General features: G+C 55.6%; 2 protein-coding genes across 8 annotated transcripts in view; one reads left to right on the plus strand and one right to left on the minus strand.

Moving 5' to 3' along the window:
• BAZ1B (bromodomain adjacent to zinc finger domain 1B) overlaps positions 1–15911 on the plus strand; it is a 51042-nt gene extending 35131 nt beyond the window's left edge. For 3 of the 7 annotated variants that reach the window (XM_086763328.1, XM_086763331.1, XM_086763333.1), the window contains 8 exons: positions 109–286; positions 1330–1515; positions 5957–6104; positions 7724–7871; positions 9698–9816; positions 12140–12312; positions 14011–14114; positions 14580–15911. In XM_086763328.1, coding sequence (XP_086619454.1) covers positions 109–286; positions 1330–1515; positions 5957–6104; positions 7724–7871; positions 9698–9816; positions 12140–12312; positions 14011–14114; positions 14580–14946 — 1423 coding nt within the window. In that variant the 3' untranslated portion in view covers positions 14947–15911. Of the gene's footprint in view, positions 1–108; positions 287–1329; positions 1516–5956; positions 6105–6484; positions 6671–7723; positions 7872–9697; positions 9817–9917; positions 12098–12139; positions 12313–14010; positions 14123–14579 lie in introns of those variants that run through there. The other 4 variants (XM_086763329.1, XM_086763332.1, XM_086763334.1 and 1 more) reach the window with 4 other exon arrangements.
• A 4538-nt stretch (positions 15912–20449) lies between these two features.
• On the minus strand, positions 20450–22607 carry FZD9 (frizzled class receptor 9). Its single transcript, XM_010117358.2, has one exon. The coding sequence runs from the start codon at positions 22572–22574 to the stop codon at positions 20823–20825; it is 1752 nt and encodes a 583-aa protein (XP_010115660.2). The 5' UTR covers positions 22575–22607; the 3' UTR covers positions 20450–20822.
• Between the last annotated feature and the right edge of the window lie 5064 nt (positions 22608–27671).

Consider the following 27671-nt stretch of genomic DNA (forward strand, 5'->3'; position numbering starts at 1 on the left):
TACTGATGGAGCATGTAAATCACACTGGATACCATTGTTGCCCCAGTGCCTGCACAGCTCACGGAGCACTGGTCTGCGTGTATTCAAATGTTGGGTTTGATTTTCCAGGTATCAGGACGTCACGCATTCTATCCATTTGGCTCGGAAACAGAACTTGGGCCTCAAGTCCTGTGATGGCAACCAGGAATTGCTGAACTACCTCCGAAGTGATCTAATTGAGGTTGCAACCCGGCTGCAAAAAGGAGGCCTGGGATATATTGATGTGACACCAGAATATGAAGCAAGAGTGAGTGAATAGGCAAAGTGGTACTGAGCAAGACAAGTGTGAGCTGATACTTTCTGTAGAAAGTCTTGAGTCTTTTGTTTTTCTCGGACAAGATGATCAGGAAAAGCAGTTTCCTTGTATGTCCTCTCTTTCTAAACTATTATTTTGAGATTACACAGCTGCTGGCTTGAGGTCCTTCTGGTGTAGGTGGGTCATAATGTTGGAGCTGGTGTCCTGCACAGCTGTTAAATTGTCCTGTTTCCTTCATCTGGTGGCGGACTTCATGGGGCATTGGCAGAACTCTTTGTAGCTGATTTTTAGCTTCTGTGTCAAAGCCAGCATATCATGTTGAGACAGCAGTTTTCAATTTTTGGAGTTTTTTCTGTGAATTCAGACTACTTTAGGCTTGGAGTAATCATTGTGTCCCAGTTCCAGGACCTAAAGGCTGGGTAAGTCAGCACAAGGAAGTTAACTGTGCAGTGAACTAAAGTATGAATTTTTAGTGCTCTGGCTAGTTCAGCCTAACTGACGTGAGCACTGAGCATCTGTAGGAGGGGATAAATCTGCCTGGTGTGGGTAGAGTACAGACTCCTGAGACTGGTACATACTCCGTCTACCAAAGGGCAACACTGTGGCTTGGAATGGTTAAAGCTGCTTAAGCTGTGTCCTGAGTCACTGCAGAGACTGCCCTGTGTAGATTAGACCATAAGCGTTAAGAGGAGGGGAAAAGAGAAGTCACTAAAGGAGTGGAAGAATGACTTAGTGCTTGGTTATCATAGACTTGAGGTTTTTTGGGGGTTTCGGGGTTTTGTTGTTTTCTTTTTGTTTTCTTTTTTTTTTTTTTTTTCTTCCCTAAGGCATGATGCTTTTTTCTGAACAGTACTATCCACAATCATCAGCTATGTATGAGCTCTAGCAGAAGCTGCAGCAATGTGCTGACTCCATAACCAGCTATGGTAGATAACAACACAGCATGAAGTATTGCATGTATCCATTTGCAGCACAGACCCACAGCACAGAGAGTAACGTCCAACTGTTGTGTGATCGTATGTTTTTCCTAACAGGTATGCTCACTAGAGAGCTTGAAGGATTTTGGAGAGTGTGTGATTGCACTCCAAGCTGGTGTTGTTAAGAAGTTTCTGCAAGGTTTCATGGCCCCCAAACAGAAAAGAAGGAAACATCAAGGAGAAGACTACATTGCTAAGGCTGAGGAGATAGATGAAGACAAGAAAATGGCAGAAGAAGCTAAGGTATTGTTCACTTCAGGGCTCTTTTTTGATCTTGTAATATAACTCTTTGAGCAAGGACAATAAGTTATATCGGGAACTAAATCCTGAGAAGCTTCTCCCTGTTCCAAGTTTAGAGTGCAATGGATTTGTTGTTTATGGGACCAGGTGTTGTCTGGTTATTTTGAAGAGTAAAAGTATTGGCAAGATGAAAATAATACTGTGGAATTACAGTTAATTTTCTCTCTATGAACAGGAAATGGGTCACGTCAAATATTTGACTTCCTTCGTGCAGATCCTGACACAAGTTGGGTACTTTCATAAAAGCCTATTAGGGAGCATTTCTAGAGTACTTAACAGGAGTTGTATCCATCAGAAGGGTCTGATGGTGGCTTAATGCCGTTGATCCATGAAGAGGAGGAGAGACATGGTGAGCCTTTGGTGACTGCAAGGGAGTTAGGTTCAGGTACATACCATCGTGTGCCTGGAGACACCCTCAGAAGATGCCAGACTGCAGGTTGCACACAGTTTGTCTGGACATCTGGGCCAACAAGCCATCTGTGCCTGCAGTAGAAAAGTGGTATTGTGGAGGGTAAATACGTGGCCTTCCAAATCGAAGCCCAGAAGGGATGGAGAAGAGCTGTGGAGGATTTGGTAGGGTCCTACAGACAGTTGAGCTGTACCAGTATTTCATCTAAGAGGGATACTCGTGGTCAGGGTAGTTTCTCTGCTCTCAGTTGAATGGGACATTAATGACCTGTGACAAGGCTTTCCCCAGTGCCCCCTTCAAAGTGCTCTGCCCTGACTGATCACTGAATTCAGCAGAAGTAGCAAGATCAGAATTGGATCAATAGATCAATTTTTTTAAATTCCCAATTTAAAAAAAGAAATATTAGATGCTTGACTTGTGCTGGGGTGTGGAGATTTTTCATTTTTTTGTTTAAAGCTCCTGTCAGTGTATGTGGAACCCTTCTTTGAAGATCAAGTCTTCGCTATGCTGTGGCATTGCCATGTTAGGAGGATATTTGGATAGGCACTAGAAATTTTCACATTCCTCAGTTGTCCTGAAGTAGAAGACTTTGCTAACTTCAAGTCTTTCGGTCTTTAGCATAAAGGGAATAGAACGCTACCTTATCCTAAAAGCTATCAGCAGAATACAGAGCTGTAGAAGTCAGTTATGTCTGGGACAAAAAGGACCTTGATCATCACAGCTCCTGTATCTACAGCGACATCGTATCATGCCTTACTCTCATGTGTCTTACAGCTCTAACCATAAGGGTCGTACCTGTACGGCATACTCTAAGGGTAACATCGGATTTACTACAGTATCTAAGTGGATAGTCATTCCGCAGCGTGAGCTCTGTATTTGAAGCCTGGTCTCTTCTCTGCTATTGCTAAAAGCTATAGCAGATTTCAGACCCAGGCTTTTATTTGTCTAAAAATTGAGCTATTTTGATCATGAATGTTTGCTTAGTTTCTCTATACTACCTTAGAGCATTGCTCTCTTACTTAATGACATGGTTACGGCAAGGTCAGGCTTCTGTAGTGTGCTTCATTCTAGCAATTGCAGAACTTTCAGCTACAGCAGCCTGATTAGACAAAGTGCTCTGTGTGGCTGAAACTCCTGATTTTTACTTTCTCCTCTGTAAACCAGCTGGAACTAGGATTTCGGAATATTACTGGACTTGTAATCATAAGTTACTTGGAATTTTTTCCTAGTATTACCCAGTTTGTCTAATGTGACTGCATACTTAGCTACACAGCTCAGGTTTATAGGTGTATGGGCACAGATTTCAGTATTGCCAGTCCGAGTGTGTGGTTGTGCAGCTCTCCCTCCGGAGCACTGGCTTTTGTGTTGTGCCTGTGTCTCTGGAGCAGAAGCAGCTAAGGTATTTATGCAGTGCCTTCTTTATCTGGTTTGGAGTTTTCTAGACATTGGTGGTGGTACAAGCAATGTTCAACTCTTGTCTTGGGTTTTTAGGTGGGTTTGTTGGTTTGTTTGGTTTTGGGTTTTGTTGTTGTTGGGAGTGTTTTGTTGGTCCCATCCCCCTCCCCCCAGTTTATCTGGAATGAGCTTTCTTTTTGCCAAAGCAGAAAACCTTTATAGATGACCTTGAAAGAGCAGCCCAGATTTTAGATAAAGTTATCCAATGAGAGAAAAAAAAAAAAAAAAAAGGAAAAAAAAAAAAACCAACTTGACTGTTACGCTTTTAAAGACTGATCTCCTGCACAGGCCAAGAATTATGATGTCTTTTAGAGCTAGAACTGCACTGAGACTACGTAGCAGGTAAAATACAGCATAGCCATACTGGAAAAACACACTTAGTGTACGCACAGACTATACAAGCGAAATTGCAGTCCTGTGGTATGGTTATGTGTCGTTTTCCCTGTGAGAAACAAGTTATGGCTTAATAGGCACCCGTTTGCTGCCATAATGCCCATGCTGAAGGTTCCTGCTGGCTCAGCTACATAGCTAGGGATCACACTGCTGAGTGGCAAAAGATGGCACTGCAAACCTGGCCTGTGGCTATTTCTGAAAATCAGTCTTGTGCCTCTGTATTGATGCAAACATTCCCATTTCCAGTGGCAGTAGCACTCTGAACTATCCCAGAATAGGACAGGGAATACATGACCTCTTCGCAGCATGACATTGCAGCGCAACTGCCTGAACATAGTGAGAGCACGGGTAGGTTATCTGCCCCTGCTGCTTCCTGTCAGTGCTGTTTGCAAGGGAAAAGTCTAGAGGAGTCAGTCTCCACCTGCAGACAATACCTCAAAGAGCAGCTTCACAACCAAGCAATTACAGTTTTAGCTGTTCAGAGGGGTTTCTGTCATCTTAGGATATGAGATGAGAGCTTTCTAGCTGGAGGTTTGTCCACCTGTGCCAAAGCAGGCATTTTGTCACTCTGAAATTGAAATGTGACCGAGGACTTCTCCTCTAGTATTTTTATGAGTTGGATTTTTTTTTTTTTTCCCCTTGCTCCTATCCAGTCAGGAGGGTATGTAAGTAACTTCTTTCAGTCTCCTGTTTTGCCTAGTTGGCAGTCTGAACTCCCTTGATAATGGTACTGCTAAAATGCCGTAGTCTCATGATGCTTGGGAAGCAAGGCTAAAAATCTGTGAAATTCCACAGGCTTGGGGAGAAAAATCTGAGCAAAACTTGCCAACAGCTTTTGCAGATTTATCTTGGCCCAGCAGTTACCCAGTATGTTAACAGCAAAACCCATGGAACAGTTACTTGGAAAATCAATTACACAGTATGTGAAGCACCTCAACAATGTTCTGCAAAGAAATAGCACAGCGCTGTGTGATCTGCCACAGCAGGCTGCACAGGTTTCCGTTTGTCTTGAGCGTCTTGGGCTCCAGGTTCCACACCAGCAATGGCAGCAAGGATGTTGGCATTTTAGAACAGTTTGTGTGTTTTTCCAAGCATCTAATATATGCTGTGCTTCCTCAAATTCAGTGGGAGGAGAATGTGCAACTCTGCAAAAATCCTGGGTTTTGTTTGGCTCCCAAATTGCTGTCGGCTGCAGAGTTTAGATTTTCCCATCTGACACTTCACTGTTTGTTTTTTTTTTCATTCTCCTGGGGTAGAAGAACATTAACTTGAGTCCTATTATGTCCCTGTCGTGTCTAGGCCATCACCTCATTGTTGTAAAGCAAAGGATTAACACTGGAGTTGAACATGCAGAGGCTCTGGATTACTTCTCTGTTCTGGTGCATTTCCGATTTACCACCACGCTGTTTCTAAACCTCCAGAGCTCAGTCTGAGATTTTGCATGTGGCTTCCTAAGTGCAGACTGCAGCAGTTGCCTTAGTGCACATCTCAGGTTTAACGCTTTTGTCCTCACTTGCAACTAATTCTGGGATTTCACGTGCCCTGAGGTCACCTTGTCTCAGGAAAGCAGCTGGTTTCATATTTGGGGCTCCAAATGCTTTGCCTGTCCAATCGATCCTTGCTGATGTCTCAGTCCCTTTGCCAGCTGGGCGGCTTGGAGGGCCGGGAGGACCAAGCGTGTTGCCGGTTTGCTGATGGTCTCCCGTGTCTGTAGTACCCACTGGAGGGCAGCACAGGCCGCTCCGATCTGCCACGTTCAAGTGGTGTTGCCAGCTGTCTCCTAACTTTCATCCCGCATTTTACAGTGCTAGATTTCTGCCTTTTATTTTCTTAGCCTGATGATTATTTGGGTTAGACTTTCAGAGCAAGCATTTAGTGGAGTTCACATAGGTTACTTCAGCCTGGCTGTGAAATGCAAAAGGTCTCTACTGTTACGAACAAACTGTCTAATCCAGCGAGGCTGGTACGGATAAACCACAAATAGGATGCTGAGGCTATATAGAAGGAAAGAAATACAGAGCTGAGCTTTGGTTATTAAGGGCCCCAGCTAAAGGATATGAAAACATCTTCAGACTGTAGCGAGCTGTGTCTGTGTGCTTCGTTGTAAGTTGTTAGGTCTGTCTGCAGGTTGCTTCAGCCATGGAGAAGTGGAAGACAGCAATCCGTGAGGCCCAGACCTTCTCCCGTATGCACGTGCTGCTCGGGATGCTGGATGCCTGTATCAAGTGGGATATGTCGGCAGAGAATGCCAGATGCAAAGTGTGTCGCAAGAAAGGTATGCATTCCTGCCCCACGCCTGCGTAACAGTCGGACGCTGTCACCTCTCCATGCCCTGCTTAGGCAACGTGCCCTTGTAGTCTGTCACTCTGTCTTTGGATGTATTTTGAGTTCTGAATGTCAGGATTTACAGTCAGAAGCATAGATCTCACGGAAGCATTTGACCCTGATTCCAATAAACCCTTCTTACGAAATCAGTGCACAGTCTTGCAGAACATTGCAGAGCTACTCTCCCCTGGATATTTAGGGTAGTTGGACACAAGTCATCTACAAATACTTCTGGGAACACTTGTGCCACTGTCCATTCTCTGGTTTCATTTTTTGGTTGGAATAGTCTTTGGGTCTCTGAGCCTTGTCAGTTAATCCCATCTTTTACAGAAGGAATGAGCAAGGAGAGGTTGGGAAGGTTGTTTGCCAAATGGGGGGGAGAGCGCGAGGTGGGATCATGCCACGTTGAGGCTAGAGTGGGAGCAGAACTGCTCGATGAGCTGGAAGAAGTAAACTCTTTGCGTTTTGTGTGAGAGCAGAGAAATGAAGCCAAAAGTGCCTTTGGCTGCTGCTCTGGTAAGGCTGGGAAGTAACCAAAGAGGTGACAAGGGGCTGCCTTCTCTGTGTGCACTACAGGATGAGGGGCTTTAGAGTCTTGCAGGTGGAGGGGGAAGCAGCAGGGGCGTCACCACTGACGGAGTGCTAGTATTTGTTCTGCCGTAACCTCTCCTTTTGGATGGAAGCCTGGAGGAAAAGGCTTGGTAGTACATTCTGCCTCATCGTGTGCTTTTTGTCTCACTTTCTATTTGCTGAAACACCAGTGGGAAATGAGGGCAGACAGACCTCTAGGGGAATGCTGGGCCGCTTTTGTTTATCAAGAGGCTATGCCATCCACCTCTTGAAAGAAATAAGGACTGAATTGGTACAACATCCTCCTTCACTGTGGAGCCTCAGAGACATTCCAGAGCAATGCAGCAACTGTCCTATCTGCTGTTGAGAGGGGATTCTAGGCAGATGTAAGAGAGGGCTCACCTGAGACTAACAGAGTATAGTTTCACAGAATTTAAGAACTGGAATGTTAGAGAAAAAGACATGCTGGCGAGCTCTCTGCACTTTCTTTTTTTCCTCTTCAGTAAATGAAATAGCTGGCTCAGGACTGCATCACTGAGAAGCACAAAGAGACTAGTTCTGCTGCATATGATTTTCTTTGTAGGCTTGCTACCTTAAGTAGAAAAGAATTGCTATGCAGGTTGATCAGATTGAGGCTACAATAAGAATAGCTGCATTTATAGCTTCTTGCTAGGCTCTGGGGCATGTCTGCAGCAAACTTCTCTTTCCCTTTGTTTGGCTTGAGATTTAGCCTGGATGGAACCTATTTGGCAGGTTTCTACCTTTACCTCAAATGAAATCTTTGCAGGGCAAGGGACTTTGCATTGTTTTGTTTGTTTGTTTTTAAATGCTGCTGGTTTCCACTGCAGTGGTGGAACTGAGAAGGAAGGGTCCCTGCCGTCAGAGGGTACTCTGCATCTTTCTCTTGCTTTGTCCTGACCTCCAGCGCTGCAGCAGCTTCTGCGTCTCAGGTTGAGCGAGGCTGTGGCACTCGGTTACAAGTAAGTTGCACTCTCCTAGGTGAGGATGACAAGCTGATCCTGTGTGATGAGTGTAACAAAGCCTTCCACTTGTTTTGTCTGAGACCGGCACTCTATGAGATACCAGATGGTGAATGGCAGTGCCCAGCGTGTCAACCTTCTACTGCCAGGCGCAGCTCTCGGGGCAGGTGAGTGACTCTCCTTTCCGTTGCCACTGATCCACAGTTCTAGCTGTGCTTTCACAAGCTGAGCAGAACAGCCTGAAAGAGAGCCCTTTGAAATAGCCTCGTTAACTCAATGGCACTGGAACAATAGAAAAGCAGTTTTTTCAGGCTGTAACTTTAGCAAACTGTGTTGTCCTGACCCGTGACAACTTCAGGAGTTTTAATAAATAACTTATGTGTGGCAGTGAAAGCACACAGAAAACATCAACCAAAATCAGATGCGCTGAGGGCTGTTATTTTCTTTGAGCAGCTAGCTGGGTTGCTTTTTTCGTGGGAGTGTAGTTGGTAGCACTGCAGCTCTGTCATCCACTGGGCTAAGTTACTGTTGTGTTCTTGTCAATTTAGAGCAGACGTTACTCCAGGCTGCAGCTCAGCCCCTCCTGCGCTACTAAAAATCAGGCAATAAAATGCCACTCTGGTTTTCTGGACCTTATAAACCTTAACAAGACAGGAGTCTATAGGGCTACAGAGGGAATATAATTTGAGGAGGAATCAAAGTTGTTCTGTGTGTCAGAAATTAGTAGTTGCCTTCCAACAGCGAGGGGTTGAATTGTTTTTTTTAATTGTAAGCTGGAAGTTAAATGTATACGAGATGTATTTTTCTGTTTACATTGTATGTCCTCTGCTGATTGTGACTCTGTGCTGCACCTACCTGCTAGTCAGCGAGGTGAGGCTATCAAATGGCATCTGAAGCGTAAGCAGTCAACAGATCCTCCCTTCCAGAGCGGCAGCACAATAAGAGGTGTACTAGTTTGTAACGTGCAGGTGGTGTATGGCCTTAAAAGTATTACTTACTCCCTGGGCACCATTTAAGAGTTCGTCAGGCTTGTACAAAACTGACAGTGCAGCTGTTCTAGCCTGAGATCATAGTTACTTTTGATGTGGCAGGGTCACCTGCAAGCTGCTGGGCTCCTGGATGAGAGCCATCAGGTGGGGTAACACCTGTCTTGTTATCTGCTTGCTGCTCTTGTCTTCCTAGCTGGGCCAGGAAAAAAATGTCGGCCCGGAAGCACTTTTGCCCCCCGCCTCCCCACCCCCCCAACCCCATACTGCAGGAGCTTATTCTTATTCCATTTACTACTCAAGATCCTCCTTCTCCAGAGGATTGAGACTCCCACGACAGCTTTGCCTTTGTCCTCTGTTGCCTGTGCGTGCTGGTTTGTTTTCCTGTTTTGTAATGGTTTTGAATGCTTTAACAGACACATGTGGGAAGTTGGAACTGTCCTGGGCAGGGAGTGTCTGTGGCTTCTGACATCAACGTATAAGCAGCCTGACACTCTGCTCACTAATAAAGACAAGTTTAGCTGTGAATAGTACTAAATGAGGTCTGTTTCCTATACTGCACATGCAAGTGGCATGACAGTGGAAGGAGATAATGGGGAAAATATTCCAGTAGAAATAAAAAAGCCCTCCTTTTGAAACTCCTTAGGCCAGGCCTGCAGACCAGGGTAAAACAGCAGCCTGTCCTCTCAGGGAGGAGTAATTGCACAGCAATCACAACCTTAAAATCCTTTATCACGTGGTCAAGGTGCATCGAACAGTGAAAAATACCCAGATTCAGCTGTTGGGGATTTTCAGCGCAGATGTTCAGAGTAGGCTGGGAAGTGCCTGTTTACCTGTAGCTACAACTTGGTGCTCTCTGAAATACAGCAGGCTGCTTTGGTCTGAGGCTAAATGTTAATGTGATACTGAGGTGGTCAGCAAGTCTGTGAACAAACAGCACAGGGGCCCCAGGGCTTCTGTTGCCCAGGCTCTGGTACAACAAATGTGTTTACCTGCCTTAACTCTAGGAACTATGCAGAAGATTATGCTGAGGATGAAGGTGAAGAAGGTGAGGAAGCTTCTGATGAACCAGATGCTGAGGAGGAAGAGGAGGAGGAAGAAGATTACGAAGTTGCAGGACTGAAATGTAAGGCTTTGACCACACAGGAAAGTAACAGAATATTAAGACACTGCCTTCAGTGTCCAAAGTATTGATCCAATTTGGGACTTGTGCTTTTGCTCACTCAGAACAGGTTCTTACTTGGAAACAGTGGGAGATGTCACAGGAGAAGGCTGTGGTTGTGCTCTGTGAGCCTCTGCACTAGCAAAGGTTGACACTGCAGTGAGCTCTTGCTTGCTGCCCAGTCACCTTCCTTGGGACACTGCTGAGACCGTTAAAGAGTGCTGGAGGCTGCTGCAGGGCAGGGTGAGGCAACAGCATTATCAGTTACTGGGATTGGCAATCTCTGTGCCTGCAGGGTTTGTTGGTAAACTGGATGCTGTTAACAGATGCTTGTGGAGCTTTAACTACAACCCTCTCCCCTTTTCCCTTCCTGCCAGCTCATAACCTCCTAAGTGCCGGATTTCTAGTGACTTGGCAAGGAGGCATTTTCAGAAAGTAGAACTAGCACTTCCTCCGCCCCTTCCTGTGGGAAGGCACAGTACTCAAGGTGTAGTGTGGCCCGCACTGCCAGCACCCTTTGATTACGTACAGAGACCACTCAGGATACATAACTGGCTCGTTCCCGGGCAGCTGAGTGGAGTAAGATAGCATTTTCTAGACTCCTCGATGACTGCTTCTCCACTTGACCGACTTTTAGTGTGTGAATCCACTTTGTTTTTAGGGGAATTTGACTCAGTCTCATTTGGGCAACTGGATGCACTGAAAAGACCAATCTTGGAATGGCACGCTGCCAGCACTTGCTTTTTGTCAAAATGCCCTTGACTGACACGAAATTGACTTCAGAGTGTCTTAACCAGGGCAGATGGTGGAATAGGAGCCTAGGACCCAAAGGATTATCCCATGTTCTTTCAAGGGTTTCCACCCAGGTCTGTCAGTCTTGATTCCCCTGCTTTATTCTGGTTTCAGGGCTGTTCACTGATACTCTGGCTATGTACACTACTCGTTGTTCTGCGGTGTATCCATGTCCACACTTGGAGTGTGTTCAGACTGTGTTGCTTGGCCAAGTCAGGAGCTGAGCCAAGGTTTCCAAACAATAGCAGAAGAGGGTTACAGTCACTAAAAATAAAGCGCTAAATGCAACCCCTGGTCTTAAAGAGCATTAACATGGAAAGGTCACTGTGGAAAACTTTTGTTTTAATAGAGAAGTCCCATTAATCCTCATGGTGTTTATCCTGAGGGATATAACCTAGAATGCTGGATTGTCAGACATGTAACACGTGCTGCACGCTTGACACACAAGCAGAGCAACAGCAGACAGAGGTCCTACTGCCCCGACACACGCTCCTCGTGTGGGGGGCCCGGCAAGATGATTTATTGGACGGAGCTGGATTAGAGGCCGCAGATGAAGTGCTGCAGCGTGCTGGATGCAGCTTGCTCGAGCACTTGTGACCAGGTGGAAAGGAGCTTGGCCGGGGAAGAAGACCAGCACATTCTCCTGATGCAGCGGGGTCATGGGAGAAACTTAAGATAAGGGAGCGCGTCAGCACACGTGCATTTCCATCAGTGTGAAACGACAGGCATACTAACAAACGGGCAAGTGCCTTTCTGTGGGATATAGTCCTGGTCTTGGGGAATAAAATCCCATTGTTTCCCACTTGCAGCACGTGGAGCAGCTCCCGGCTGCAGTAACTTGACACTGCCCCCCCGCACACAGTTCACTTCTCCGGGGGCTTAGCAACTGGCTTATCCCGCTGTGTGGGCCACTGCAAATGCTTGGAAAAGCACCCATCCCCAAACTGGTGAGGAGCAAGGGGGCAGCAGGAAACTGGGTAAACTGCAAGGTTCTGCTCCCAGTGCTTTCAGAAAGGATGTCACAGTTATATTTGAGACAGCAGTCTGTCCCTGCTGTACTCCCCCTGCCCTCCCTCAAGTCTCAGTGCGTCAGGGTTTCAGCACTTGGTTCTGCAGACAGAGGGGTTTGCTGTTAGAGCCCTGGGCAAGCCTTCCCTGCAGCACTGGAGCTGGAAGCTCCTGGGTCTCCCTCAGAGCTTGAGAATCTGCCATTGCTGTTGGCTGGCGTGCATGACCACCTTTTAGCAGAAGGCTGTTGCCAGACAGCAGTGGCCCAGGTTTGGACAGGAGGCGATTACCCACGTCTCATCTGGAGAGGGTATCAAGGGCACTGCTGACACGAGCATGTGCCGAGTGAGGACGGGCTGACAAGAAGCTGGGTGGTTGCAGCGGTCTGTGGGTTCACTAGCTCCTCAGTGCCGTGAGCAAGGGTCTGTGTGTACGGCTGGGGAAAGGGCTTGTGATCTCTGCTTCCACGTTAACCCTTTCCTCTAAGCCCATGGCTTATATGTTTCAGTGAGACCCAGAAAGGCAGCCCGGGGCAAGCAGAGCACAGCCATGTACTCCTCGAGGCAGGGAAGGCACCAAAGGAAGAAGCAGTCGCTGCACCCTGCCAGGGGACCCCGGCAGCGGGCTGCACCTGTCAACGGCGCAGACATTGATGAGCTGGTAAGAGCCAAATTGCTCCCCGGAGGCTGCTCACATCATGAGTTATAAACGAAACAGGTGTCACGCTTCCTCCCCTCCCCTTCCCAAAGAAATACCCTGAATCGTACTGTGAAACCCGGGCTGGGCTGGGGGTGGGTTAACAAAGGAGGCATATCCTTAAGGGCCTGGTACAAACGGAGCACAGATATGCCAGGCATCTTTCCCCAGCCGCTTTCACACATTGTCCCCCTTGAGCAGCAGGCAGCCTGCAGCTTGTTAAAGGGTTTTAAATAGTATCCATATGTCTCTGCGGAGAGGTGGGGGGACCGAGGGTGTCCTGGATGGTCAGAGAATGCCAGCAATGTTGGACTCTTGCTGCCCAGCCTTGGCCATTTTCTGGCAGTTGTTGTCCCTTTGGTCACTCCTCAACCTCCAGGACATAATTTGGCTGGTTTAGGTTTCACTTGACATTTAAAGAATAAAACCTTATGCTCCTGAACAGAGCAATCCTGTGTGTGCGTGCTAGGCAGGGTGGAGCTGCAGCGTGCTGTGCTGTTTGTCCTGAGGAGGGACACACCACAGGGGATGTGTGAGGATACTCTGGCTGCCTGGGCCGCATCACAAGCCTCTGCTAGATCTGCCATCTGTCTACGGACTGGCATTACTAGCGCTGGTGCATCCTGTCACTCTCCCTGAGCCATCTTGGTCGCAGTCTTTGGGCTCACCGCTTCTTATGCTGGCTGTGGGTGGGCTGGCTGGTCGATCTGCAGTGTCCTTTTAGCTGGTCTGTGTTACAGATCGGGGAGCAACCAAACCAGCAAGCCCAGCATGGGCTGTTGCAGCCAGCTTGGAGGGATATTCAAATAGGGAGAATCTTAATGGAACAGCTGGGGCAGGGTCTCTGACAAAACACTTGATTTGGGCAAGAGGACTGTGCTGGGAGTCGCTTTCTCACTGTTTGTCCTGAGAAGAGACCGAAGCAGGCTCAGGAATAGTGCCCTGTGTTGTGGAGCCTTCCCGTCACCTGATGTACCCCAAGCAGCGATGCCTCGCAAGCTGTGCTGTGCGCTCGGAGCTGAGGGAGTGCCCCTGTGCTGGCGGCGGACCCGCTGCGGGTCCCCAGGCGAGTGGCTGACCTTGTGTTCAGCCTGCGTACAGGACAGCAGCGCTGGAGGCGTCAGCTGCTCCTTGGTATTTAAAATGGCATGGTTGGCTCTGCAATGTCAGTACAACAGCACAAGTGCCCTCTGCCTCTCGCGTGCCACCCGCCAGGGGCTCGGGGGAGGCGGGGGAGGGAATTTACACTCTCCATTTGCTGTCATTTCTTCTTTGGCTGCTTGTTTTGACCATGTTGTCTTTGAACTTAATCTTGAAAAAGCTTACTGCCCCTGGAGAAAAGACAGGCTGCTTGTGAGCTATTCCCACCAGAGCTTCTGCATGGGGCTCCCGTTCTGTAACTCAAGCTGCCGCTGCATGTATTGGCTGTTACCATCAAACGTCCTGCAGCAGAGCAGTTTGCCCCTTGATGATTGTGGAAGATGGCTGCATTTGAAAGACTTGAACTTTGTATCTGCAGCAGTACTACATATCCCCAACCACTGAGACACTAGCAAGAGGACTGGAAAGAAAAGCTCTGCTTCTTTGGCCTCAGAACTGTTTGCTGAACACTAAAAGCCCGTAGTGGTTCCCTCCTTTTAACAGCATCCTTTGTATGGGCAGGTCCTTCAAACAAAGAAGACGGCACGTCGCCAAAACCTTGAGTTGCAGAAGTGTGAGGAAATCCTCAGCAAGCTGGTCAAGTACCGCTTTAGCTGGCCCTTCAGGTGAGGGCGTAGGACTGGCCGCGGGCAGCGTGTAGGTCCTGCCAGATCCGCTTGCTGGCTGTGAGGCCGGGGTTTAAAAGCAGGTTACAGACGGGAAGAAAGGGAGTGAAGCTGCTCCAGAAGAAACCACCACGCTCTCTCAGTCCTCTGCTGGCCTGAAGACATAGGGCCCTTCTGAGGTGGTGTCACAGAGGGTGGTAGGACCTGGGCCAAAGAGAGGAGGCTGAGGTGGGGGCTTTCTGCAGCCCCCAGGATTTGCAGGGCACTCTGCAGGCAGTGTGACAGAGGGGGTAGCTGCAGCTGACATGTCTGTAGCGCTGTTGAGGTGCTGCTTGGGCTTGTCACGGCACTGTGTGGGCGTGGGTCGGGGCTGCTGCTCGGCAAAGGGGATGGGGGTGATTCTTGCTGCTGCGTGTCACCAGGGCTGTCGTTTTCCTCCTGTCTTTGTGGCTCTTCGTTGGGCAGGGAGCCAGTGACCACGGAGAAAGCCGAAGATCACTTTGAGGTCAGCAGCAACCCTATGGACTTCCAGACTATGCAGAGCAAGTGCTCTTGCGGCGATTACCGCTCGGTGCAGGAGTTCCTCGCTGACATCAAGCAGGTGTTCTCCAATGCCGAGCGCTACAACCAGAACGGGAGTCACGTACTGTCCTGCCTGGAGAAGACGGAACAGTGTTTGATTGATATGGTGCACAAACACCTGCCTGGCCACACGTATGCACGCAGGAAACGCAGGAAGCTCTCTGCCAGGTGCCAGGGACTGGAGGAGCAGGAAGAGGACAGTGAGTCAGAGCCCCTTGAACATTCCCGGGGGCGGAAAAGGAAGAAATGAGGGCTGGGGAGACTAGGGGGAGAGCCAGAGCTGGAGCAGGCCTTCTGGTGCTGCTGGGCAGCAGGATGGGTTGTGTGGAGGGAGTTGGGAAGCAGCAGGCACTTCTCTTATTAATCCAACCTTCCCTTTGGCCTGTCCTAGTTTTAATTTTTCTGCGATTTCCTGAAGTATTTGGTCATCCACTGAGTGGGCAGAGATGACTTACTGCTTCCTGCAAAATCCACAAAGCTCTTAACGAGTCTGTCCTGCTAGGAGGGGAAGGTGGGAGGGCAAGGGGAGGCCTGGTCAGACCCTGGCTGGGCAGGGGAGCGCAAAGCCTACTCCAGCTTGGGCGCTGTCGGCTTCCTTGGGATGAGCCTCTTCCTCCCCTCCGCAAGCAGCCGGAGCGTGGCGGGAGCTCTGCCGTCTGCTGCCTGTGATGTGAAGCCAGCCTTGAGCTGGTGCGGGGAGGGATCGTATTGCTTCACGGAAGGACTGGGTGCAATCAGGCCAATGGCTGCTAGTTCCTGTATGTATGTATGTGGTGTTAATTTCGAGCCCCCAGCGAAGGGCTGCAAAAGGCGAGCAAGCACTTGCAAATGCAAATGGAGATATGGCTTTCACCAGCATCCTAACACAATTGGCTTTGAGGTGCTCTTGCTTTTCCCTGCTCTCTCTTCTCGGGGAGCAATCTCTGGAGTTGTGCTCCGAAGAGGGTTCTTCTGAGCTCAGCTCTCCACACATACAGGGCAAGGAGGAGGCAGTTGGCTTCCCTGCTCACCGTGAACAGCACACAGTCACGTAGCCCTTTGGATGAACCGAGTGCCAGAAGCGTACCGGAGAGCGTGGTTTTCTGCACACCCTGTAAGGGAGCTCCAGGGCAAGGGGAGCAGCAGAAACATGTTCTGTGTAACTTTTTAAATTAATTTTCTAGTTAAAAGTGGCTTGTTTCTAGCTGTGATCTTGTATAAAGAACATCTGTAAGATACTCTTGTCTTGCTTTGGCACATGTACAGTTTATATGAAATCATGTTTGCTTTATATTTTCCCCCTCTTAAAACTCATTTTCCTACCAGTAGCTGGAGTTACACCGGGGGACTTGTTGGCGAGGGGTCTCCCAGGCCCTCTCTAGCCACGCTCTCACCATGTTTTATAGGAATACCTTCCCTAGCTCGCCTCCCTCGCACTCGCCCAGCGCAGCAAGGACCATCCCGCACCGACTGACCAACCCGATCCCGCGGGGAGGCTGCTCTGCTGCGGCCCCAGCAGTGGGTCCTGTCACCCGAGATACTGACTTTTCTCTAAGAAAAGAAGTGTGGTTTTTCATCACCTCTCCCTCTCCATCGTGACAGGTTTTGATCATACAATCAGGGCTTAAACTTTTTATTGTAGGAGTCTTCAATTTGGAACGAACCAGCTCCAGGGCTGCTCTGTACTGGTTTTGTAACAGGAAAAGCAAAAGCAGCTCTTGCAGCTCCTGTGATTTGAGAAGCTAAGAATCAATTAAAAACTGCAGCCTAGTTTTGTGAACTTTTTAGGGTTGTTTTTTTAACAGGTATGTTTCAGTTCTGGACTGTTGATGGCTGCAGAGACTAGGCAGGTTTCCAGCCACTTCCCTCTTCCTCTGTCCCCAGCCTCGGCTCCCTACCCCACAGAATAGCACTGACGTTTGTATTTCGCACGTCCCCTTCAGAGGCTTTGTTTTGTCCTGTTCATAGCGAACATTTTCTGCAGATCCTACATGGTGAAACCTTTGGAACTGTATGTTTTTTTAAAAAATAAATGTCATTTGCGGGGGGGAGGGGGGTTCTGCTAAGGGCTGTACTTGTAATAAATTGGAAACTTCAAAATAAACATTATGTACTTGTGTTTGTAAAACCCACTTGCAGCGAGTCCTTTGCAGGTGCCCTGCGTTCATGTGGGGCTGTCAGGGATGTCTTGTCTCTGCCTTCCCCGGAGCTCCCATCAGACATGGTGTCGCTGGCTTCCGGAGGGACAGTGGAGCTGTGGAGCAAGGGGATCGATGGACCAGCGAGTGTGGGTCAGGTCAGCTCACAACTCTGCAGAACCATCTACACCTGCCCCTCAGGTTTCATCCCAGTACTGCAGCCGGCTTGGACCCTGCCCTCTGCGCAGGGCCGCTGTCGCCCTCCACCCTTCTTCCCAAGCTGTGCTGGGCTTGGGGGACGTGCTGCTGTGGACGTGTGCATGCTGACTGGCCCTGTCCATCGTCCTCCCCCAGGATGAGGGATGGGGCTGTGCCCATCCTTGCCCCCGGCCAGGGGGAGGTCACTGTGATGCAGGAGCAGTCCTGGGGCTGGCCACGCCTTCCGGTCCCTTGTCTCCTGTGGGCTGCCAGTGTGACTCGTGTGCTGCCACAGCGTGCAGGGAGCATCCTGGAGGGAACGCCTGCTGTTCTGCCAGTGCTGCGCTGCGAGGAGGACAATGGTTTCCTGGATGTTTTTATCGTCCTTGCTCAGGAGCTGAGTTGGGAGCGCTCCAGCCAGGTCCAGCTCTGCTGGGTAGAGGAAACCCCCGATGGGTTTGCGGGCTGAAAGGCTCTCAGCAATGGACAGATGCTGCTTTCCTCAGAGAAGCCTCGGCCCCTCTCCACGCGAGGTGATTTGGCTTGGTGGGCGTGCAGCAGGGCCGGGGTGAATCGGCATGGCTCGAGCTGGGCCCCTTCCAGGCCTCAGCGCGGAGACCTCACACCAGCATCTGCTCTGGGACCTTTTTGGACACGTGCTTTTTATAGCAGCCCCTGCATGGCATCGGTGTCCTGCGCAGGGGTTATAAATAGCTGTCCCATGCCTGGCAGGCGCGTGCGGGGGGCTGGCGGGCAGCCCCGGCCCTGCTGCCCACTGGCACCGCGGGCCGGGGGCAGGCACCGGCCTGGCTGCCCACGCCGGCTCACCGGGGCTGGCCTGCAACAAACCAGGGCCACAGGTGGGTTCTGGCGTTCCAGCACAGCTCTCGGAGAAGGCCTTGAGCTTGGTCCCCTCTTGGCTTCCTCACAGCTTAATCATTAATTTTAAGAAATTAGTGGGATTTTTAGTACATTCCTAGAGTACCGCTACTTTCCATCTGCTACTGAATATCTGGAGAGAGTATCCTGCGTTGCAAGGTGGGGATAACGCCAGAGCACCACGGGTCTGGGCGTGCTAGGCTCAGATCCACGCTTAGCTGAACCAGGACCGGGGATGGGCATCCATGGCAGCCCCTCAGGGCCGAGGCAGCGCTGAGCCCTGCGCCCCCCACTTCCAGAGGAGCTTCTGCAGCCACCCCAACCCTACTGGGACTGCACGTTTGGCTGCTCCAAGTAGGATGGAGCGGGGATGCAGGGGATGGGAGATACGGCAGACGGCTGAGCCACCCCAGCACAGGATTAAAAGCGGCTGTGACAAGGGCACAGAGCCCTTCCCCAGGGCAGCTCCGATTTGGGGCTGGCTCCACGGAAAAGCTGTGTCTCTCCAGTAGGACCAGTCACGTCCAGCACCTCAAGGCTGGCGGAGCCGGCCTGGCTGCTGGGGCTGATAGTGCGCCATGGTCGGGTGCCAGCATCCCCACCGCTGCCCGATAGCTGGGGCCTGGTGACACCAGTTATCGGGGTGAGGGCTCGGGAGGCAGCGAGTTCCTTGGCAAGTGCTGGGTGCTCAAGGGCAGGCTGTCGCCGCCGAGCACCACAACACGCGCACCCCCAGCACCGTCGCCGTCCTACGTGTCGGCATGGGAGCCAAAGGTGCGCTGAGCTGGCTTAGGGCTCAGCGCTGCGGTGCTGCTTGCCTGAAGCCCAGTGCGGGGGTTCCGGCGCCTGGGCTGTACCCCTGGCACAGGGACGCAGCCCTGCGTCCCCCCTCCCCGGGCAGCCACCACCCTGTGCTGTGCCTGGCTCCCCGGTCTGGACTTTGGAGCTTGTCCCACAGCCAATATTGATACTCCTGCGCCAGGTCACGGCCCTTTTATCTACCCAAACACACCCCCCCCAGCGGCATCGGGGAGCCCACGAGCCTGTGACCCCACCGCCCAGCAGTGGGGAGCAGGCAGGGTCCCTGCCCGGCACCACCACCCGCCTGGGGAAGGGGCTGGGTGCCCGCTGGCCTGGCCAGGAGCACGCCTGCCTCCCAGCACCCCAAATCAGGGGCGAACCCTTCGGCGTTTCCCCCCTCACCCCACCACCGCAGTGGGGCAGTGGGGTCTCCCTCGCACCTCAGCTGCCATGCCGGCTCCCGGGGAGACTTCTCTCAGAGTGGCTGCTCACCTCCCACCATGCCGGGGCCCTCGGGGGCGGCAGATGAAAGGTGTTTGGGCCACATCAACCACGGCACAAAGCCCCCCCACAAAGCCCCCCCACAGCGCGGGCGAGGGGCCACGGAACCTAGCCCCTGCCACCCCCTCCGGCTCGAAGCCAGGGTCCTGTGCCGCTCCTTCGGCTGCAGCCCTGACGCGCGGCCCTGAGCTGCGAGGGCACGGGGGGGCCGAGGGCTGTGGATGTGGGCAGGTAGTGGGTGCCAATTTGGGTGCCAAAAGGAGGGTCCCTTGCTGGCCTGTGGCCCCCTGGGCAAGAGGGACCCCAGAGATGCTCAGTGGGGCCCAGCACTGCCCCAGCCTGCACGCTGGCTAATTAACGGGCAATTAGATGACAGACAAGTCTGAACATCATGAAAGCTGCCCGAGCCCCTTCCACAGGTCCCTTGCCCACCCATCTCCGCCCCCCCACCACTGGGAGCCCACTGCACATCCCTGGGGGCAGCCATGCCAACCAGCCCCACCAACCCCCCTGCAGAGCTGAGCCGCCCCAACCCAGGGGGTCTCGGGGCAGGGTGGGCAGCGGTCACCCCCCCCCACTGCTGAGCCCCCGGCAGATCCACCGCTGCCCGGGAGGACGGCAGCACCCACCACCGCTGCCCGCCTCACACCCCGGCGAGGGCACCCTGGCCCCCTCCCCGCCAGCGCTGGCGGCACCAGCTGAGGCTTGAGTTTCCCTCCGGACAATGGGGAAGGCGAGCTGGGATGGTAACCGGAGCGGGGGGATAAATAAAGCTGCCCAGAAGTTTCCATTACCCACACCTCGGGCTTCTACGTGGGACATCAAAGCCGAGCCCTCTCCAGCCCAAGGTCCCGTGCCCCCAGCCCATCACCCGGCTCCTGGCCTGCTCTGCCCCAGGCGCCAGAGCGCTGAGCCCCCCTTGCCTGGCACCCAGGCCCAGACACAAATCACCTACAGAGTGCGGAGTGGAAAAGATGTGGAAAAGATGATTCGTTCACATGACAGCGCAGGAAAAACCCTCCTCCTCGGCCAGGAGGCAGCGGGTGCCAGAACCGGCTGCAGGGACGCCACGGGGGAGCCCCCAGTACGGTGGCACCCCGCCACGGCACGCTCCCCCTCTTGCTGTCAGCACAGGAGCCTCCAGGCCCGGCACACACCCACCGCGGGGACCACGGCCCTGACCCACTGAGCTGGGGGGGCTCCCATGGGGGGGTGGGCTCGACCCCCTTGAATCTCCCCAAACAGCACCAGGCTTGGTTGAAATAACACATCCAGGGTTTATTGTTTTTTCCATTCCTCGCAGCTAACGATTAAAAAAAAAAAATCTAAAATAAATTACAGAATTAAATAAACACGGACTGAATTATTCCCCTCCCTGCCCGGTCCCTGCCACCCCCCCAAAGAAAGCATTAGAAGAGTCGCTGGATTCGGCCACAACAAACCAACCTCTAGGAAGAAGCAGCTACTTGTCAGGGTCCAGCAGTGCCGGGGGGGGGTCCGCGGACCTCACCACCCCAAACCAGTGTGCGCCCCCACCCTGTCCTGCCGCCGTTCAGCCTACGCCCTCACCCCTTACCCGTGAGGCCGGCTTCCCCCGGCGCGCCGTCCCCGGGAGTGGGCAGCCCCCTCACTAGACGTGCGTCGGGTTGTCCAGGTACGGGTCCGTCTTGGTCATGTGCAGCACCACCGCGGGGGCTTTGTAGTGGCAGTGCACCCCGCCGCAGCTCACCCCGCTGCAGGGCTTGCCCCTCGTCCTCACCCCCAGCTTTCTGTTGCACAGGCTTTGCCAGGTCTGCAGTGTCTTGGAGCTCCAGACCCACACCCCGCTGGTGATGCCCACTACCAGCGACATGAAAATCTTTAGCATAAAGACGGCCACGGTGGGCACCGAGGCCTCCAGGGAGCAGTTGGCGGCGCGCCGGCTGGGGAGGTGCAGGCAGCCGCGCTCCAGGGCCCTGAGGTTCCAGTAATCCACGTTCAGCCGCTCGTAGAAGTAGCAGACGATGACGCAGGTGGCCGGGACGGTGTAGAGGATGGAGAAGACCCCAATCTTCACCATCAGCTTCTCCAGCTTCTCCGTGTTGGTGCCACCTGTCTTCATGATCTTCCGGATGTGGAAGAGGGCGACAAAGCCTGTGAGGATGAAGGAGGTGCCGATGACCAGGTAGCAGGAGAGGGGGATGAGGACAAAGCCGGTCAGGGCGCTGACGTCCATGCTCCCCACATAGCACAGCCCCGTCAGCTCGTCCCCGGCCACCTTCCGCATAGTGAGGATGACGATGGTCTTCATGGCCGGGATGCCCCAGGCTGCCATATGGAAGTAGCTGCTGTGGGCCTCGATGGCCTCATGTCCCCACTTCTTCCCGGCGGCCAGGAACCAGGTGAGGGTGAGGATGACCCACCAGAGCGAGCTGGCCATGCCGAAGTAGTAGAGGATGAGGAAGACAATGGTGCAGCCCGTGCTCTCCAGCCCCTCCTGGATGATGTAGAGCTCGCCGTTCTCCCGGTCGCAGGCGATGTTCTCGGCCCCTGCCACCGAGCGGATGATGAAGGCCACAGAGTAGACGTTGTAGCACATGGAGAGGAAGATGATGGGTCTCTCAGGGTACTGGAAGCGGTGGGGGTCGAGCAGGAAGGTGAGGACGGTGAAGGCGGTGGAGACGAAGCAGAGGGTGGACCAGACAGCCATCCAGATGAAGGCGAAGTCCTTGTCCTCCCGGGACCAGTAGACGTCCACTCCGGGGGAGCACCTGGGCGCGCAGGAGAGGCTCTTCTCCACGTACTGGAACTTCTCGGGGTTGTTGCAGGCCCCCAGGCCGTCGGGGCCCCGGCCCTCGGCGGTGCCGGGCGGCCAGGGCCGGGGAGCCACGGGCAGCATGCCCTGGCCCTTGTGGGGCTCGGCGGCTGAGGCGTTCTCGGGGGCCTCCATGCAGAGAGCGTTGGGGTCGTTCTTGGTGGGCAGCTTGCCGCAGTCAAGCGACTCGGGCCAGCCAAAGTGGAACTGCTCCATGATGGGGACGCACTTGTGGCGCGCCTGCTCGCACATGGGGCGGCAGGCGGGGATGCTGGCGCTCACCTGGTCGGTGCACATGGGCGCGTAGAGCGAGCAGAGGAAGAAGCGGAGGTGGACGTGGCAGCCGTACTCCACCAGCGGCGCGAACTCGTGCAGCTTCAGGGCGGCCTCGCGCTGGCTCTCGTGGCCCAGCAGGTTGGGCATGCGGGTCAGGTTGTACCCGATGCCCCGGCACATGGGGATGTCCACGGGCTGGCACCGCGCCGCCCGCCCCCGCGGGCCCTCCAGCCCCGCCAGCTCCAGCCCGCGCCCGGCCGCCGCCAGCTGCCACAGCACCGCCAGGGCCACCCGCGCCGCCGCCGCCGCCATCGCCCCGGCCCCGGGCCGCCCCCCCCCCCCCCCGCCCCCGCGCCCCGCGGCTACACCGCCGCCATCGCCCGGCCCCGCCGCCCTCGCGCCCCCGCGGCGGCCGCTCGCTGCTGCCGCGGCCCCGCGGCGGGGCAGCTCCCGCCGCCCCCGGCCCCGGCCCCGGCCCCGGCCCCGCGCGCCATGCGGCGGCGGCCCCGCCGAGCGCCCCGCGCCGCCCCGCGCCCGCCCGAGCCCCGGCACCGCCGTGCGCCCCGCCCCCTCCCGCCGGGACGCGCCCCCGGGGCGGGGCCGGGCAGCACGGCCGGGGGCGGGGCCCGCATCGGCGCCCGCGGAGACGCCCCGCTCCACGCCGGGAGCGCCCACGGGCGCTGCCCACGGGGGAACGCCCCAACGCGCACAGACCCCATCCCAGCCCACGCCGACACCCAAGCCCAGCGCCCGCACCTCCAGCTCCGACATCGCCGCAACACCCGCACCCCCAGCTCTGGCACCCCCGCACCTACATCCCCCGCACCCCCAGCTCTGGCACCCCCGCACCCACACCCCCCCACGCCCTCCGCATCTGCACTCCCCCCACAGCCGCGCCTCTCGCAACCGCCGCAACCACATCCCCTCCCCGCACACACCCCGCCCGCACTCAGCCCTGCTGGCAGGAACCCAGCGGGCACACAGACACGCGTGTACACACACTTGCACACACGCGTGTGCACACGCACACACATTCGCGCACACGCCCCCATCCGCTTTCGTCCTGCCGCTGAGAACTGGCACGCTCACTTCGCCCCACACGGAGCGGAGGGGTGCCTGCGCCCATGGGTTTGGGGGCCGTGGCGGGGCGGCGGGCACCGCGGGTGGCTCAGCCCACAGCACGGGGCTGGCGACGCCGCCCGGCACCGGCGGTGCGCGGGGCCGGGGCAGCTCCCGGGCGGTGACACCGGTCAGCACGGCCGAGCTGGGGCTGCCAGCCCCCGAAATCCGGTGTCCCGCTCACAGGGCGACAGATCGCCCGTGCCAGGCGGAAGGTGCCCGGCTGGAGGCGCCCAGGGCGCTCAGGCTGGTGTTAAAAATGTGCTGGGGGTGGGGGGGTGCCACCAGCTGCCCCTCGCATTGCACCCCGGGGTGCAAACGGTGCCGTTTGTGACGGCAGGGAACAGCGGCTCCGCCATCCCGGGTGCAATTCGGGCAGGGCCTCAGCACCCGGAGCCCGCCTGGATGCGGGCACGGGCTGGCGTCTGGGGCTCCCAGGCAGCCCTGTGACTTCTTCAGTAACAGCATAACAACCTGTCAACACAGCTCCCAGTCGCGGGGCGCACGCTGACGCCGTACGTTATCAAACCGCCCCGATTCGGCGCGATGAGGAAATTCCACGGGAGCTGCTTATCGGTTATCATAACGGTGCGGGAGATAAGCTGTCGCCCTGGAATTTCCCTCTAGCACGGGGTGACAGCTCGCCGGGCTCCAGGGCCCTGGGAAAAGGGTTGATGCGGGGTGATTTTTGGCGGGGGGGGGTGCTGGAGGGGGCTTTGTCCTCCCCTGCACCCGGGTGACACGGAGCAGCAGCCGGATTCGGGGGGTTAAGGCCACAGTTCTCCTCGTGTGCGCCAAGAACCGGGTGGTTTGTGGGTATTTTGTGCAGGTTTGGAGGCAAAATGTTGCCCGTGGACGAGCCGACAGAGATGGAGGCGGCACCCAAGGGTGGCACTGCCCCCGCTCCAGGGCACCCTGAAGCCCAGCTCCTGCTTCTCCTTAGGGAGCCGTTTGCTACGGAAACCTTGGGAACAGCTCCGGGAAAGACCTGAGGGGCTCAGGGTCAGCGAGGGCTCCAGGCACACAGTGGGCTGGGGCCGGGGCTGGGTGGGACCCCGGGGTGCCAGCCCCCATGGGTGCCCTTGTACCCGCGAACCCTGGCTGCGAAGGGTTAATGGGGGGGACAAACACGCAAATAAATGTCTTTTAATTTAATTTTGCTTTAATATGTAAAACTGTTGCTCTTGGCAGGAGGCACCGCACCCCAGCCAAGAGCAACATGAGGATTTTTGGAGTCAAGGGGCTCCTTTCAATGCAGTGGAGCGGCCGCCCCTCACCAGTGCCTCCTGCACCCTGGGGTGCTCCTCCCCCACCCCGACACCTTCCCTGGGTTCCCCACAGGCCACCCCAAAGCGCAGGGCCCTGCCATGGGGACAGCAAAGGGCCCATGTGCTCCATCCCACCTGCAGCGGTGGGCAGAGGGGGTGCCCCCAGCATCCCAAGCCTTCCCCCTTCCTCGCCCCCTCGTTCTGCTGGGGAGCACCCTGCCCACACCCCTGGGGTATGCCAGGGCCGCTGGGGATGGGGATGGGACGATGCCCACCGCCAGGATGGGTGGGGACACCACGGCCATTGCAAGAAGCCGAGATCTCCAGCCAGTCTGGAAGCCCCGCAGTGAAAACAAGAACCCCAGGTAGAGCCACCCAGCAGATTTATGGCCTTGGAAGCGGCGCCGGGCTGGGAATCCAATATCAATAGCGGGAAGAAAGGGCTCACAGAGCCTGCACAGAAACCCTGCCCGGGAAGCGGGCGGGCCGGCGGAGCGTGGCTGTATCGCAGGAGCCCGGGAGCCTGTGGTTCCTGGCACCAGCTTCACCCCATTTCCTTTCTTCCCGTCAACAGCGCTCACAAACCTGCACGAGAGCCTCACCGAGGGGAGGGGGAAGGGGAGTAGGAAGGGGCACGGGTGCAGAAAAATCCTCCCACTGCCACCCTGGGGTGAAGGGAGGCTGCGGCGATGGCCCTCCTCCCCCGCCATGGATGGGCCCTGCCGGGGCCGCAGGGTTTGGGGGATCCCCCTTGGCACCAGCGATGGGGACAGCCAGGGAGGGGGCGACGGAGCTGGGGAGGGGGCAATGCAGGTGGAGACTGACCCTTGGTGGTCCCGGCTCCCGCCAGCACCAGGTTCACTGGTGGGCGAACCCCAACTGCAAGGACGGGCCGCAGGCCGTGGCCGGGACGAACGCGGGCTCCGCGATGCTGCGTGTTGTCCCTGCAGCCCGGAGGGAGGGCGACGGCGCGGCCCCACAGCAACCCGGGGCAACGATGTTCCCTTCCTGAAGAATTTCACAGGAATAGCTGCTGCGCAAGGCTGGCGGCTTCGATTTCAAAGGGATGCCGGGGCCGGATGGGCTGCTGAGCAGGTGGAGGGGTCCGTGCCGGGCGCACTCATGCCAGGCACCCTGCGAGGCCGCAGGCCGGCACCCACACGGCCCGAGGGACAGCTGCCCCCTGCCCCGGCCACTATCTCCCCAGGGACACCGTCCTGGAGCGTTCCTCAAGCCCGAATCCTTCCTACCCTTGGGCACGGAGCTGCGTGGTGCGGAGGCACCCGTGTGTGCCCCACGCTGTGGGGCAAGGGACGCTTTGTGCCCTGAGGCCTCTGCAAGTGACCTGCCAGGCTCCCTGCTGCGGGCAGGCGGCAGCGGGGTGGGAAGATGTGGATTTTCGGGGGACAGTCCCCAAACAGACGGACAAAGGAACCCGACCCGGGCGGGAGGAAATGGGTGAGCGTGCAGCACGGATCCTGCCCAGCCCCAGCCGCGCCAACAGATCCTCCTGTCCAGGTCAGGGACACGAAGATGGCAAGAATTCCCCAGGGACGCTGGGGAGCCATGGGCACCCTACGGCCACTGCAAGCTGGGAGTGACATGGAGGGACAGTCCTGCTGCCGGCCGGCCCACCTCCCTGGCCACGGCCACAGGGTCCCCGGGCTGCGACACCCCCGTCGACGCGGCAGTGACATGAAGCAGGCAGGAGACACGTGATGCAGGGCACGTCCCCACCGCCCCAGAGCCCTGGGAGCCTGAGGGACCAGCATGTGGATGGAACCCACGTGTGCCACGGGCCTTGGGGGATGGGGCAGGAAGGCAGCAGGGTGCCCCTGGGGAGCCCCGGCTGGGAGCACGGTGGGGAGCTGGCTAGCAAGGGGACAAGAGGGGACACTCTCCCTATCACCTCCTCCGCAGTATTTCAGCTGGCAAGGGTGGCTTGAAGTACAACAGGCCACTTCCAGCCTTCTGGGGGGGCTGGGATGCACCTCCCGGACATGGGGACCTCCCCATCAAAGGGAAGCTGGACTCAGCTGTGTCCTGCCCCAGCCACCTTGCTCACCCTTAGAGACCCCTCTGGGGGGGTACAGGACTCAGGTGAGCCTCAGCAGCAGACGTTCACTCTGAATCCTACTGATGGCAGCATCTGCGGTTGGCAGCAGCTGCCGGACGGAGGCAGGTGAAGGGCTGGAGCTCACTCGCAGCTGCCTCAGCCCTGGGAAGAGCAGGTCATACGGCCACCAGACAGGGCCACGGGGCAACCGTCTGCCTCCAGCTGACCTTCAGCACCCACCCATTTGCCGGCAGCCCAAGGCAGCACCTCGTGCTGGGAGCAGGCTCTGCGGCGCTCCCAGACAGCATCCCAAGCGGCACAGGAGCCCTTTCATCCTGCTTCCCTCCGGAGGCGAAGCTTCATCCCCAGGCTGCCCATCCCACGGTGCCGCTGAGCCTCCCGCTGCGGGCAGGCGGGTGTGGGCGCTGTGTCCCGGGGCAGGCACAGACACACACGGCCCTTTCTTCGCCCCTCGGCCCCGCGCGCAGCTCGGCGCTGGCAGCAGGTCTGCGCCGCACAATGCGCCTCCTTGTTCGCCCCGGCCCAGGGCTGGCTTGCGGGGAATGGCAGGGAATCGCCTCCGTTTCCTGCTGGAGTTTTATTACATTCACCGTATAAATAAATAAATACGCTGCAGAGGAGAAGGGGAGAACCACGGGGCAGCCTGGAGCCAGGCAGGATGTGAGCTGGGGCTGAGCCCCCCAGCACCGGGCTGGGAGCACCCCAGGAGTGGGAAAAGGGTCCTGATGCCCCCAGGACATCCGCGCTCCCTGGCTCTGTGCCAAGTCCCTGTGCCTCTCCCGAGGAGCAGCCGAAATCCCAGCAAATGCAATCCGGCAGGCAGCTCTGCAGCCCCGGGAGCGCTGCGGGCACCCAGCAAGGGGCTTCCTGTGCAGGGCGCAGACCCCGGCCACCAGCACCGCTGCACGGCTGGACTGGAGACCTTCTCCCAGGCAATTTTGGGAA

The sequence above is a fragment of the Chlamydotis macqueenii genome, chromosome 19 (genome assembly GCF_036417535.1).
Source record: "Chlamydotis macqueenii isolate bChlMac1 chromosome 19, bChlMac1.mat, whole genome shotgun sequence".
NCBI classification, from domain to species: Eukaryota; Metazoa; Chordata; class Aves; order Otidiformes; family Otididae; genus Chlamydotis; species Chlamydotis macqueenii.